Source organism: Engystomops pustulosus, chromosome 6 (assembly GCF_040894005.1).
Source record: "Engystomops pustulosus chromosome 6, aEngPut4.maternal, whole genome shotgun sequence".
Classification (NCBI taxonomy): Eukaryota; Metazoa; Chordata; class Amphibia; order Anura; family Leptodactylidae; genus Engystomops; species Engystomops pustulosus.
In genome coordinates this window covers 72859433-72876033 of record NC_092416.1, presented here as the reverse complement: position 1 = coordinate 72876033, position 16601 = coordinate 72859433, and the positions used below count along the sequence as shown (strand labels likewise).

Sequence of the window (16601 nt, the reverse complement as noted above, 5' to 3'; positions counted from 1 at the left end):
AAGCACTGAGATTTAGATTCTGTCTCTCACAGTTAGGCTTCATTCACACGAACATGTAATTTCTCCAGTCCTTTATTTCCATGCTGTATGAGACTGCATTCACATGAACGTATATACGTGTAGCATACAGTCCCATTTATTTCAATGGGCCACGAATATACGTATATTCATACAGCACGGAAATACAGGACTGTGTTATTGCATTCTGTATGAATACATATATATGTGATGATTTTCATCTGTATGTGTCCGTATGTCCCTGTATTCATACCGTATCCGTATAAAATACGGTGGGCTGGCAAATGATGGATGGCTGACTATTGGCTGGCTGACAGAATGCACCTCCCACTGGTTCTGGATACTGCACATATATACGGCAGCATACGGTGCACAGCCATATGCAGCAGGTATGCAACTTGTATTTTTTAATGTTCCCACACACTTCTATGGGGCATACGTAACAGAAATACATGATAAAATAGGACATGCGCTATATTTTTATACTGCTCACTCATGGTACAGTGGGCAACACGACCATGTAAATGGATGGCTGTATTTCCCATTGCCAATGCTACCTCCGTGTATACGGCTGTTTTCATGCGTTCATAGGAATGCAGCCTAAAAGTGTACCTACAGACATCTCTATTCTATGTAGGTGCAAAATTGGCAGTGTGTCAAAAACTTAATTTTGGTAATATATAAATAATAAATTTACACAATAAAAGCTTCTATTCACAAACATTAACACATTTTGATTGATCTAACACACAAATATATTTATTTTTCATCTTGTTTAGGGTCATTACTGCAGTTCTGGTTCTTCCCATCCTATACCATGCCCTACTGGACAGTACCAGCCAAATACAGGTTCTCATTCCTGCACCCCTTGCCAGCCGGGATTCTACTGCCAAGAGGCAGTGGCTGGTCAGCCAGAGCCCTGTCCACCACATTCTTATTGCCCTGCAGGTGTGTATTGCCACTTTGTGTAGCCACTCAACCAACTGCTGTCCCCTACATTTTGACTTTAGTTATTGCCTGTTGCCTTCTATTTTACCTTCGAAATTCGAGTACGAGATAGGTCCATGGGGACCCAAATGTTACAAGTTTCTTTATACTTTTAATAAAAAGCACACAGCATCATAAATCAAAATCTGTATTTCAAATGGCAAATAATTGTGCATACTGTATTGTCATAATGGCCTTTGCCTACAACCATATATATGGGATAATTTAATTTCTTGCATGACATTTTCTAGGGACACTTTTTCCTTTACCTTGCCCTAATGGAACCTATACACCTCTGGAAATAAGTGGTCTGAGAGAAAAAGGAGAATGCTTGCCGTGTCCCCCAGGACATTACTGCAGGTACATGCCCCTCCTATAATGCACATGTGGCATTTAAAAGTCTCAACCATGCCCAAGCTGTGGAAACAAGCCTATTTATATACCATATATACTCGAGTATAAGCCAAGTTTTTCAGCACAATTTTTGTAAATATATAAAAAAAAACAACTCACCATTCCGACGGCCCACGCAACAGCTCCGTGGACGCACCTCTTCTTCAAGCCTGCACCAAGTCCGCGAAGGCTCCCAGCAGTGGCTGACATCATAGTTGCGTGCCGGCCAGGCTGCGTGCATGGAGCCATCTTGGACCTGACGCCGTCATGAAGACAGAAGAGGCACGGCCACGGCACTGTCATGGACCTGCGACATGAAGATGAAGAGGAGATGCCCAGGCAGTCGGAATGGTGAGCACCATGTTTATTTTTTTTACAGAGCAGACTATCTTCTACTGGGGGCTGGCAGGCTATCTTCTACAGGGGGCTGGCACGCTATCATCTAATGGGGGCTGACAGGCTATCTTCTACAGGGGCTGGCAGGCTATATACTACAAGGGGCTGGCAGGCTATCTTCTACAGGGGGCTGGCAGGCTATCTTCTACAGGGGGCTGGCAGGCTATCTTCTACAGGGGGCTGGCAGGCTATCTTCTACAGGGGGCTGGCTGGCTTTCTATTACAGGGGGCTGGCTGGCTATCTACTATAGGGGGCTGGCTGGCTACATACTACAGGAATCTGTCAGGCTATATACTACAAGGGGCTGGCTGGCTATATACTGGGGCTGTGACCAATGCATTTCCCCCCTCGGCTTATACTCAAGTCAATAGGTTTTTTACAGTTTTTTGTGTTAAAATTTGGGGTCTCTGCTTATAATCGGGTCAGCTTATATTCGAGTATATACGGTATGCATTATAAAATGTGTTTACAATTACCAAATGCCTGTGAAAATATGTGTGCTTATTTTGTGCTCCTATGCAAAATGTTACTGTCCATTCTCATCCACAGGGGTGGAAAGCTTTTAGGGCCCTGTGCAGCAGGACATTTTTGCCTATCTGGCAGTTCAGAATACACACCATATGTCCAAAACTTCAGCCGAAGCACTCTGACCGAATGTAACTGGGGGCAAATGTGTGCAGGGATCTGTCCACCAGGTAACTTGTACAAAAACAACCTTTTAAAATTGTACTCCCTTAAAAGGAGTCGAACACCTTCTTTATTATTATCTGTTGGAAGAATGTTACAGACAAATGCACTATGATTTCAAAAATTTCCATTATTATTTAAATACATTATGCAGTTTCTGAGAAATTCCCATTTTAACCTATATGCTAATGAGCCAGTCAGTGCACCAATATCATTTCCTTAGCACCAAGAGAACTGCTATTTCTGCCTGAACTTCCTCTGATTCTTGTGAAAATTTCAGGAAGAGGGGGGAAGAAGAAGAAATAGATTTAGTCAGCAATAGCAGTACTCATGGTCTTAAGTACATGCATTGCGTGTAGCAACTGCCTTATTAGCAAACATAATAAACTGGGAATATCTTGGAAATTCAATAATAATTAGAAATAATAAATGTTGGAGAACACATTTCTCTTCAACATGTTTCTAGCAGATTCTAACAATAGTGGAAGTGATAGACTCCCATTAAAGGGTGGTGTAAAAAGGATACAGAACTTAGTAATGTGAGAAATTAGTCTGAAAACTTGACCTTAGCATTTCATTTTGACTACAATAAGTGCTAACTAGATTCTTATTTATTGTTATGCAAAGCCATTTCTGCAACCCCCATCCCAGGAAGAAATGGGTCTGATCTAAGTCATGGGACCAGGATAGTATCGGAAAATATATGTTGTGCGATTTGTCAGGCTATCATTTTGTATATAACTTTTGTGTACAGATCACTTGTAGCCATCTCAGAACATCCTTGATCCTCAGATCTTGATCCTTGATATAAAAGCCAGTACTATATAAATTACTTTATTTATATAGCGCACACAGATTAAGCAGCGCTGCACAGAGCTTGCCAAATCAGACCCTGTCCTCAATGGGGCTCACAATCTAATCAACCTACCCGTATGTTTTGGAGTGTGGGAGGAAACCGGAGGACACCCACGCAAACACAGAGAGAACATAAAAATTTTTTTGCAGATGTTGATCCTGGGACTTGAACCCAGGTCCCCAGCGCTTCAAGGCTGTAATGCTAAAAATTAAGCCACTGTGATTATTGGAATGTATGTGCTTAATACAATGGGTCCAGCTAGCTGAACCCCCAACCCACACAGAGTGTATTGCACACCTAACAATACTCTGTATCTTAATTAAGATGACGTAATTAAGATACAGAGAAGATATTCATCCGTATTTGATTTCTTTGCCTCCAAGAAGAAAGGCACATCATTTAATCATCATATGTCTCAGAAAAGGTCACCAAAAGTGCGCTGAAGTGGTCCAATGCACACAGGCCTTCATTCAATATTGTACACTTTAGGGGACTTTCCATTCTCCCAATCATGGGAGATCCCATGGGTAAAACCCTCACTAATCAGACACTTGTCTTTTGATTTAAATGTTGCTATGTTGTCCTTTAGAAACAAGATACGACCAACCCCACATTGGTGACCATACATGCACTAATGACACGGCTGACCAGCCATATTCAATGTTCATTATCCCCGGTCGGCTGTGGGACATGCTGTAACTTCTGGACATTTTATATGGAAAAACTATTTGTTTCATTGTGCAATCTCTCTAGCAGTGGTGGTCGTATCCAAGGACAAAAATCTTGTTTCTAAGAGACAACATGTCTACATTTAAGTGAAATTATTTTGTCATGCAGTTACATCCAATTGATGAAATATATCAGGTTAATTAATTGAACGGTCAATGCCCAGATGAGACTTACCTTTTAAGGTTTGATTAATGTTATTGAATTCAAAGTATCATATTATATAAGGCTGGAAAAAGACGCAAATCCAACCTTTAAGAACGAAACAGATTTTTTTACACATTACATGTAATATTATTGCTGTCAGAAAGACATCCAGACCTCTCTTGAACATGTACATAGAGTCCGCCAGTCCTGCGGCAGAGAGTTAAATAGTCTCACTGCTCTTACAGTAAAGAACCTTTGTCTATGTTGATGGTAGAATCGCCTCTCCTCTAGACGTAGAGAATGCCCCCTTGTCCTGGTCACAGGCCCAGGTATAAAAAGATCTTTGGAGAGATCCTTGTACTGTCCGTTCAGATATTTGTACATTGTAATGAGGTCTCCCCTTAGTTGTCCTTTTTCTAAACTGAATAATCCCAAATTATGCAATCTGTCATTGTATTCTAGTCCCCCCATTCCCCTAATAATCTTAGTTGCTCTCCTCTGCACCCGTCCAGTTCTACTATATCCTTTTTATACACCGGTGACTAAAACTGTACACAATATTTCATATTTTACCACCGGAGGTAGGACCTGGGGGAAGGCGGGATCACAGATGCCCAATGTGATCCCGTCTTCCCCCAGGTCCTACCTCCGGTGGTAATGTTGTTTTACATTTCTCTATAATTGTTGCATTTGTGCTCATATTGCATCAATATTGGCCTGTCTGTTCGCAGGTGTTCATCTTCTGCAATAGATTTGTAGTTTACATTGCACTGGGAGTTGTGGTCATTACTTTTCATTATACCTTTTACCTATATTCATCTATCCATTTATGCACATGGGTATAGGGGGATCTTCTTTGCTTTGTTTCTCCCTTCAATGGGATGTTTTAAATGGTTTTAACTTGTGATCGTTTATTTAATAAAGATTTGTATTTCTATATCACATCCGTCTTTTCTCTTTTTGCATTTACTGTTTAGAACATAATTTTGCTTTCTTGTTTCCATGGCCTAAGTGCATAAACTTACATTTATCTTCATTAAACCTCATCAGCCATTTCTCTGCCCACTACTCAAGCTTCCACAAATGCCTATGTAATGCTATAATACTGTAATACTATATAACAGTGATGGCGAACCATTTAGAGACCAAGTGCCCAAACAATAACCAAAATCCACTTATTTACCACAAAGTGCCAGCATTGCATTTTATCAATCGTATCAGCCCCTTGAGGCTACCAATACAGTTGAAAGAAGGAGGGCACATTCATACTATCATTGTAGCTTCTCACCAGGGTCTCTCTGTACAGTAAAAATGTAGGGTCCAGTAGGATGACCTACAAAGATACTGCAGTTCTATAAACACTTTCTCACTTTTACCGCAGTTCCAAACAGCCAATGAAGTGTCATTTTAAAATAGCGCTGATTGCAGCATCTCTTAAATTGCCTGCATCTGCAGGAAGATTTGGTGACTTTGGTCCTGTTTGGTGAGCAATGTTTTGGGGTCAATGGCCTGAGTGCCCACAGAAAGGGCTCTGAATGCCACCTCTGGCACCCGTGCCATAGGTTCGCCACCACTGCTATATAATATAGTATCATCTGCAAATATTGAACCTTGATTGAACCTTATAAGGTTATTAATAAAAATTTGATGCTTGTTCTGCAGCTCCATTCATTTGGGTTACAATGGACCCCTATTTGCTGTGGGGATCATCTGGGACCTTTGCGGCAATTATCTCTCTGTGGATAGGGGATAACACATAGGTTTCATATCAACATCTTAAGTTGTGTGCCTCTGTTTTATAGGTTTTTATTGCCAGGAAGGGACAGTCTTGCCCACCCCATGCCCAGCTAATACAGTAAGAAGCTCTCCAGGAGGCAGGTACCGGGAGGATTGTGTGTTGTGCCCTCGAGGATACTGGTGTAAAGAAGGTGCAGTTTTTTTAATGATTTGTATTCATGTTGTGTAATGATAAATACAGATATTTACAACTATGCATTCGTCTTCATATAGGAAACCCAGTACCTGTTCTATGCCCCCCTGGATTTTACTGCTCTGGAGGAAATCAGACGGTTTCTGGACACACAGTTGAACCTCAGGAGTGTCCTGATCATACTTACCGTGCCCTCCCAGGGGCAGAAAAAGCTGGTGACTGCCAACCATGCCCCCCTGGATACTTTTGCAAATTACCAGGTTAGAACATATATTTATATATATATATATATATATATGTATGTATGTATGTATGTATATATATATATATATTATGCATGAGTGCTTCAACATAATAGATTCAATTTATTTATGGTTGCTAAGAATGTATTAATAATTATTTTTGAATATTTTAATGTTAGGTACAGTTTTGTATGAAGACTCTCCATGCCCCCCAGGGTACTGGTGTCCAGGTTCTAGTGACCCTTTGGCCTGCCCTGCTGGCACATTAAGAAATGAGCCTGGAGCGTCATCCATTCAGGACTGTGAGATCTGCCCTGTTGGATATTATTGTCCCAACCCCATTGTGACTTTGGAAGTTAACATTATAGGAATCCCCTGCAGACCTGGCTATGAGTGCCCACCTGGTATGTAAATATAGACTTATGAAATTTCACAAAACAACCAATTGGTACAATAGTGGTGCTTAGTCAATTTACATCTTCTGGGGTGTTTTTTTGTATTGCACCTTTAGGATTACATTCAAAAATGTTGCATTAACAAAAATGAGAGGTTCCTATGGAATTGTCATAGTGGTTCTTTTACCAATCTGAAAGAGATAAAAAAAAAGATATGCCTTCGAAGTTTCATATAGCCTATGGGTGTCCTAACTACATTTTTTATAAGACTTCTTTGGTAAACAACTTATATGAAAATATTGAGCTGTGGAACATCCCTTGTCAAAGGGTTTTCTCAGTAATGCTATTCATCTCCTATCTGTCTTAGCCCTGCAGGTCAAACCATTTGACCTCTAGTAGTAAATTGGAAGTGGTGGTAAGTTCAGCCATCTTCCAGAATTCCATAGAAGCCAATGGAGCGCTGGTCAAACATAAGTGTCAGTGCTACATTAAATTAGATTAAATCCTCTGTAAAATCGGAAATAAGTCCACTTTATAATTTTCAGTTCCTTGTCCACATTTGAAAACTTCTTGATTGTTAATATCCCCATTGGAGATTTTTCATTAGGTGATAATAGTGCTGAGGATTGCTGAGGCAGCCATGGAATTTGCTTTATAAAATGAATAATCCTGGCCTGTCTGCCAACTTTCCACTAACTATACTGCATCTTTGATCTGGCTAGTCTACCTACTTGTTGTGCAACAGCCTTTCCTCGGAAAGACACCTTCTATGTCTCTCCCATTAATTATCTAATTATATCTGCATATCTGTCACAATGACTCATTTTTTTGTTGTGAAATGTAATTGAATATAAGAGTTGATCATTCCACTTGATTGAGTCCAGTATTAACCCCTTACCGACATTTGACTATACTATTACTATAATTGTTGGCTGGGGGTGTGCGCATGGGCTGAGCCCTCTCCATACAAGCTGGGCGTTTGCTGCATATTGCCGCATGTATTTATCAGCTATTATCTTGTAGTTGTTGCGTATGGATTGCATATGTTCATACCTTGTACCAAACCATTAACTGAGTGAACAGGATTAGATATATTAATAAAAGTTTGAATATAAATTTATTGACGTCAATCAGTAATCTTAAAAAATTTAAATTAAGCTTGATCTACTTTAGCAAATTGCATAACTCTCCATCATATGATGCAGTTTAACCCCTTAGTGACCATAGGGGCTAATTTGCGCCCTGATGACCATTAACTATTTTTCAAAACCAGGATTTGTCACTTTATCCGGTTATAGCTTTAGAAGGCTTTAACTTACCAAAGTGTTTTTGAGTTTGTTTTTCCGTTACATTTTGTACTTCAAAATAGTGGTAAATTTTGGTTGATATATTTTACATTTACTTATGAAGGTAAACATTTAGAAAAAATGTGCTATTTTCAAACTTCAAAGTGTTCTGGTTTTCAAACTGATTACTACCCAAATTAGTTACTAACTAACATTAACCATATCTCAGCTTTGTGTGGGCGTCATTTTATAAGAGTCCTTTGTTTTATTACAACATTAGAAAGATCCAAATCGAACAGCCCTCTCTCAAATTTTCAAGAAACTTGAAAATGAAATATCAGGTGTGACATTTTTAAAGCAATGTTAAACCTTCAAGTTTTTTTTGCGGACAAGGAGACAAAACTAATGTATCACGAAACACAACTGAAACTGAACATCAACGCCAATGCGAAAGAGCACTATGTCTTAAAATCTACAGTGGTAGGAAAAGGGTTGTGATTTCAGAGGTCAGAGAGAACCTCTGACCTCTGACAGACAGGGAAGATAATGGAAGAATTTTCCTACTTGTCTTCTCCTATTCACATTATATAAGGCTGAATTAATATTATGTAGTGAATAGAGGCAGCACTGCTTCTATTGGACCCAACAATGAAGTGAACATTTGTTGCCTTCTAGTGTACTAGTATTCTCAAAAGGTCTCTGTCACCAGCTTTTACCACACTAAACGTACAGACCCCTCGATAGGGTATGAAATGTCCAAATTAGCAGAGAAAAATCAGTTTTAGAGGCTGGAGGGGGAGTGTTAATTCAGAATCCACTATCTTTGGTTCTAAAGTATCTAGAACCATACTTTTTGATATAAAAGATAATTCTTCAGATCGCATCAGGATTGTGGTTCTGTAATAATAAGTGTTGAGTGGAACCAAACTGCAAAGTTTGGGTCCATGTTTGGTTCAAACCCTAACGCCGGTAATGCCAGCGATTGGTGCTGGCAACGATCACAGGAGTTAACTCTTTAAATGCGTTTGGCAAAGTCACTAGCTGCATTGTAATGCAATGGAGCGTGAGCACACCGGCACTTTCACAACATCATCCTAAGCAATGACCCTCCCCAAAGTGGCTGCACACAGCCCCACTGGCATATTAGCGCCAGGACACAGCCTTGCCTGCATGTTAGTGCCAGGGCACTTGTGCTCCATTTATTATTTAAATGCCACTGGGGACTTTGCCAGTGGCATTTAAAGATTTAATGCCCATGATCTGGTGTTGATTTTGGACCTGAAAAGATTTTTAAAATTCCAACCTAAATTTTAATGGGTCCGCTCATCACCAGTAATAATGCAATCAAAGGATGGATGAGTTGTAATAATCTGTCTTCCAGAAAATCAGAAATTATTTACGTTACCTAAATGCAAGAGAACTCAAGAGAACTTTTATTATATCAGGTTCTGTCAGTGAATCTCCGTGCAGAGCAGGATCATATTGCACATCACGTACGGGAATTCCTTCACCATGTCCTGGAGGCTTCTTCTGTCCCGAGGGATCTTCCACCTATAACACTAGTGCACAACTGTGAGTATATAATTATATTGGGTATTATTATGAGATAAATAAAGGTAGGTTTTACTACATGCCCTTATACTAAAATAAGGGCAGATACCAATCAAATTCCCTAAAACTAAGGGCAGATATAACTAGAGCCACCTCTATAAAAGCAGAGGTTTATGAAGTTTGCTGGTTTGGGATTATTCTGGTCAGGGCCGGATTAAGGTTGGTGGGGGCCCCTGGGCGCAAAACATGGTGGAGGCCCCCATTGAATGTAGTCCAGACAGGGAACAGCAATCGCTATATACCGACCCCAAGCAATAACTATATACAGCCTCCCCAGTAATCACTGTATACAGCTCCCCCAGCAACCACTGTATACAGCTCCCCCAGCAACCACTGTATACATCCCCCCCAGCAACCACTGTATACAGCTACCCCAGCAACCACTGTATACATCCCCTCAGCAACCACTGTATACAGCTACCCCAGCAATCACTATATACAGCTCCCCCAGTAATCACTGTATACAGCTCCCAGTAAGCACTATATACAGCTCCCACAGCAATCACTATATACAGCTCCCCCAACAATCACTATATACAGCTCCCCCAGCAATCACTATATACAGCTCCCCCAGCAATCACTATATACAGCTCCCCCAGCAATCACTGTATACAGCTCCCCCAGCAACCACTGTATACAGCTCCCCCAGCAACCACTGTATACAGCTCCCCCAGCAACCACTGTATACAGCTCCCCCAGCAACCACTGTATACAGCTCCCCCAGCAACCACTGTATACAGCTCCCCCAGCAACCACTGTATACAGCTCCCCCAGCAACCACTGTATACAGCTCCCCCAGCAACCACTGTATACAGCTCCCCCAGCAAACATTATATACAGCTCCCCCAGCAATCACTATATACAGCTCCCCCAGCAATCACTATATACAGCTCCCCCAGCAATCACTATATACAGCTCCCCCAGCAATCACTATATACAGCTCCCCCAGCAATCACTATATACAGCTCCCCCAGCAATCACTGTATACAGCTCCCCCAGCAACCACTGTATGCAGCTCCCCCAGCAACCACTATATATAGCCCCCAGCAATTACTATATACAGCTCCCCCAGCAATCACTATATACAGCTCCCCCAGTAATCACTGTATACAGCTCCCCCAGCAACCACCGTATACAGCTCCCCCAGCAACCACCGTATACAGCTCCCCCAGCAACCACTGTATACAGCTCCCCCAGCAACCACTGTATACAGCTCCCCCAGCAACCACTGTATACAGCTCCCCCAGCAAACATTATATACAGCTCCCCCAGCAATCACTATATACAGCTCCCCAGCAATCACTGTATACAGCTCCCCAGCAATCACTGTATACAGCTCCCCAGCAATTACTATATACAGCTCCTCCAGCAATCACTATATACAGCTCCCCCAGCAATCACTATATACAGCTCCCCCAGCAATCACTATATACAGTTCCCAGTAATCACTATATACAGCTCCCCCAGCAATCACTATATAAAGTTCCCAGTAATCACTATATACATTCCCCCTATAATAACTATATACACCCCCTATAACAACTATATACAGTGCCCCTATGATAACTATATACACCCCTATAATAACTGTATAACAATTACAATATACAGTCCTCCTATAATAACTATATACAGTCCCCTATAACTATATACACCCCCCTATAATAACTATATACAGTTCCCCTATAATAACTATATACAGTTCCCCTATAATAACTATATACAGTTCCCTGTAATAACTATATACAGACCCCTATGATAACTATGTACACCCCTATAATAACTATATAAACCCCCTATAACTATACACAGTGCCCCTATAATAACTATATACACCCCCTATAACAACTATATACAGTGCCCCTATAATAACTATATACACCCCCTATAACAACTATATACAGTGCCCCTATAATAACTATATACACCCCCTATAACAGCTATATACAGTGCCCCTATAATAACTATATACACCCCCTATAACAACTATATATAGTGCCCCTATAATAACTATATATACACCCCCTATAATAACTATATACAGTATCCCTATAATAACTATATATACCCCATTAATAACTATATACAGTGCCCCTATAATAACTATATACACCCCCTATAACAACTATATACAGTGCCCCTATAATAACTATATACACCCCCTATAATAACTATATACACCCCCATAATAAATATATACAATCCCCCTATAACAACTTTATACAGATTCCTATTATTGCTATAAACCCCCCCCCCCACATAATAAATATATACAACCCCCCCAATAAGAACCATATACAGTTCTAGATATAATACCCCCCCCCAATAACAACTATATACAGTTCTAGATATAATACTAAAATTGTACTCACCCTCCATCGTTCCCACGATGCGCGCTGTCTTCGTCCTCCCTCGCGTTGTTAGGGTGGAGATCGGATGTAAACAAAGATGGCGGCGCTCTGCTACAGCCCGCGCCGCGAGTCGCGCCGCGGTGTGACGTCACACTGGGCGCCGTGACCCAGCGGCAGGGCACCACCATCTTCATTTACATTGGATCGTCTATGGCAGAGCAGGGAACTTATTGTTCCCTCGCTCTGCCATAGACTAAAGGCAGAAACATCGGCGGGATTCGGCCCGCGGCCCGGGTAGCCCGGCGCCGAATATATTGCTGAGCCCCCATGGTTGCTGAGATATCAGTCCCGGTATCCGACAGGGCATGTGTAATTTTCTCTGACACTGTCCAGTCAGCAGCAGTCAGTGTAAGAGATTTTGCCGCACGTGATCAGATTGTGTCGCATCGGCGCCGGCATGCACGCGATGGAAATCGGGGGGCATGGCCGTAAAAAAACCCGACGGATTCGGAAAAACCACCACATTTTTAAAAGAAAAGTGTCGCTTACATTCACTCAGCCCGGCTTGGTCCACCTGGTGGACGTCAGAGGAACTGCCTTAGTGAATCCCGGCAGAACCCGAATCCTCCGCAGAGAACGCGCTGCTGGATCGCGAATGGACCGGGTAAGTAAATCTGCCCCATTGTATTTACATTTCATAAGTACTCCGTTAACATCACATTTACAACATGCGTATGTGAATGTTCATGTGAATGCAAAGTGAATGCATTGGTAACACAATGTAAACATAACTTGTGTATGTAGTCATAGAGATCATACTATCTGTTGCTCGCTACACTGGATCCTGTTAGATTCGCTCTGCATACAGTGTAATCTTTCTGGATGGGTTTAAACTCTGCATTAACGCCATGTTAACATCACATGTACATGATGTTAACATTGTGTTTACGTCACATTTATGTAAATACTGTGTAAATGTAATGTTAATGAAGTGTCAACTGAATGTAATAAAAAAAAATTCTTTCTAAAGGACCATGACCATCTGAATATTTATTCTTGCACAAGAAGAGAGAGTCCGTAGATTTGCAGCATGCTAACTGAGTATACATTGTCAGGCTTCAATACTATACGCTGAAAAAAGAAAGAATAGCATAGTTTTGCAAACATGTGGAAAAAGTTGGGAACATTGTAGGAGGTTAGTCCATAGTGAGACGACTACTCCATATGTCAAATGTCAGGCCTATCTCCAGTTTCAAAGTGGCAATGATATATGTCTCTGAGTTTTTTATTTCATATAAAGCACCCTTGTACATAACTTAAATTACTACAATACAAGATATTAAATAAAACATTTCCCCAACAAAACACAACATTTGAACACATCCTCTAGATGAGCATAGAGAAAAGCTGCACTCTGCACAGCAGCTTTTCTGACACTGCCTGCTGCTGATTGGAAATTTTATCATAACACACACCCATCATTTACTCCAGCTCTGACAAAGGAGGCGTAAAATGGTCAGAAACTAGCACCAATATCTCAGCAACCATGAGGGTTAGAAAATTCTAAATCTGTGAATGGTAAGTTAATCTCCACATGTGTGAGGTTGTCAAAGGTCTTCATACAAAAACCTAATACCAACTATCCATTAGTTGCCAAAAATAAAAAAATTACCGTATTTTTCAGACTTTAAGGCGCACCGGATTATAAGGCGCACCATCAATAAATGCCTGCTAAAACATCTAGGTTCATATATAAGGGCACCAGATTATAAGGCGCACCTTATCATAAGGATGAATGACCAGCAAGTGGCAGACCTGTGCACTGTTCGAGGCAGGTGTTGAGTACAGCGTTAAGTACAGTTCAAAGTATTCCTCATAGTCTGAAACATACGGTATTAAAAAATGTATATGTTCTTGTCACTTCAAATATAAGAAAATATGACCCAAAATACCTTGTCTATCAAGATACAGGCAGTCCCCGGGTTACATACAAGATAGGGACTGTAGGTTTGTTCTTAAGTTGAATTTGTATGTAAGTCGAAACTGTATATTTTATCATTGTAGTTCCCGACAATTTTTTTTTTTTGCCCCAGTGACAATTGGAGTTTCAAATTTTTTTGCTGTAATAGGACCAAGAATTATCAATAAAGCTTCATTGCAGACAATTTTAAGCTGATTATTGCAATCTGGGACTATTTTAAAGCATCCAGAGAGCTTCACCAGAGGTCACAGTGGGCAGAGGGGTCCGTCTGTAACTATGGGTTGTCTGTAAGTCGGGTGTCCTTAAGTAGGGGACCGCCTGTATAAAGATCATTGCAGCAGCAGAAGGAAATTTCTAAATTGTCACTTTTCCCATTTTTCAACTGAAATATATATTTTATTTTTAGGGGTGGTATTGAACCTGCCTGAAAGTGCACTTGTAATTAAAATTAATTTCTGGTTGGATAAACTTTTCTTATTTCACAAAGGAAGTGACTTTTGGATATGGGTTTTACACACTGTGGAAGTTCATGAACTATTTACTGCATTTTTTCCATTATTTGTATAGCATATTCTGTAGCAATGTTCACGTGTTGAGAAATAAATAACCTCAACTATCCACTTATTGGTTTCTATGTAATTCTTGCCTTTTAGCTGCACTTTCCCATATTTCTGCCCCCCGGGTAGCATACACATGATGCCTTGTCCAGGAGGGAGTACAGCTCTTCATGGGATCGCTTTGAGGGATTCAGAAGAGACATCATGTACCAAATGTGGACCAGGGACATATCGTAGTTCCAGTGCGTCAGATGTCACATGTCAGCCATGTCCAGCCGGATATAGCTGTCCACAAGGTAATTTGTAAAACCAAGAAATAAAATGGAAATCCCATATAATAATATGGGGTACAGCAGTATTGGTGGCTGCAAATTGCAAAACACTGTTTAGCTACATACTTTTATTCAGTATCTCTCATACTTCGATCTCATTCAAGGTTACTGCAACCTTGGACTAGAGTAGAAGACCTTGACCTCTTAACTCTGCACCTGCTTTTCAGGCCATCTATCTGTTGTTTACCTCAATTCCTTGTACATCTTGTTTTTTTCCAGGATGAAATTTTGTTTTTAAAAAGCACAATTTTGGGTTTGGGTTAAATTTTGTCCCCGAAAAAAGAATAAGAATATCTTCCCTTATCATCGAACATAGATGACATAATAACTTTTTTCTCTGAGTAAATATGTCACACCCCTTCCCCTATGCTGAGGTTCTATACTGAAAGGGGAACTGGAGCCGCAATATGCAGTGCTCAAAACGGGCCCATGGAAGATAGATGTTGTGGGTCAGCATAATGTTTAACCCTTCCCGACTAAGGCTGGCTCCCAGGGGATGGATAGAGTAGTACACTTTCCTGGTCCTGATGGCGGCGGTCAAAGAATTGACTCTCACACATGCAAGTGAACTTCAACCTCAAGGGACACCAGCCCCCCGGGTAAGCTGACTCTCTTCAATGTCAGCATCTGAGCTGATCTGAGATTTTCTGATCCCAAATGTTAGTGCTGAGGTGGGGCTGTGATAATGGCAGGAAACTAGGTACCGCAAATTTCTTGTGACATGACACAGTAGAAAGGCGGCACAACAGAAGAAGTAATAATGATAATAATAATATATTTATATAGCACCATCATGAGATGAAAGAGAAGAGGTAAGGAGGTGCAGCATTATGCAGAGCTTTTTAGATGAGGGTGATTATTTTAAAATACTTTTGGAAGGAGATGGACAACTAGTGCAGTGACTGGCACAGACTGGAGGCATCCGTGTAGCATTTAGTCTCAAAGACAATGGCTGTTGCATTAAGTATAGATTGGAGAGGAGACAGTTTAGTGAGTGGAAGGAGTGGAAGACCGATTAGTATGGAGTTACAGTAGTCCAGTCAAGAATGAATCAGAGCGATAGCATTTTATAGCTCAACCCTAAACATACGCCACCTGCCCATTCTACTGTATATATGCACTACACACTGCCTATAAGTAACTCTATTCTGCGGGTATATTAAAAAAAAAATTATAGTGCTGTGGAAACATTTTTACACAGTCTATAAAGAGAGAAGACAATTACGAGAATATTTACTTGTTTCAAGGTACAAAGTTACTAGACTTTCCATTATGAAATCAAATGGTATTTATAGTTAACATAGTTAAACCTCAGGTATCTGATTGGTAAATGTTTGGTAATGATACCTTTATATTGTGCTAGGCTCCTTAAACATTCCCCATATTACACTGAGTCTTTCTTACTTTATTACCTGATATACCAATGCCTGTAAGTGTTCTTTTAAAGAATTTAAAAAGAAGAAGAACCTGTACCATGTTATAACATTCAGAAAGGGGACCTCATCCCGTAAAATAATATAATGGAGGTTATATTAAAGGCAAATTCATTTTTATAAAGAAAATAGTAAATTGAAATGATGAAACTAGTCAAATACAGAGGGGAACTCATACACGCAGTAGCCATCACCTCTTGTTAACTGGCTATTATTTTATTTCCCTATTCCAAAGATGTTGTAGAATCTCAGGCATAAAGACAAGAGCAGAA

The 16601-nt window shown here is 40.5% G+C and overlaps 1 protein-coding gene across 1 annotated transcript in view; it reads left to right on the top strand.

Annotated features, from left to right (window-relative positions):
• LOC140065935 (uncharacterized) overlaps positions 1-16601 on the top strand; it is a 122308-nt gene that overhangs the window by 73153 nt on the left and 32554 nt on the right. The window contains exons 41-48 of the mRNA XM_072113495.1: positions 798-966; positions 1257-1365; positions 2345-2490; positions 6014-6139; positions 6222-6401; positions 6563-6787; positions 9510-9636; positions 14661-14860. Of these exons, the coding sequence (XP_071969596.1) occupies positions 798-966; positions 1257-1365; positions 2345-2490; positions 6014-6139; positions 6222-6401; positions 6563-6787; positions 9510-9636; positions 14661-14860 (1282 nt within the window). The remainder of the gene's footprint in view (positions 1-797; positions 967-1256; positions 1366-2344; positions 2491-6013; positions 6140-6221; positions 6402-6562; positions 6788-9509; positions 9637-14660; positions 14861-16601) is intronic.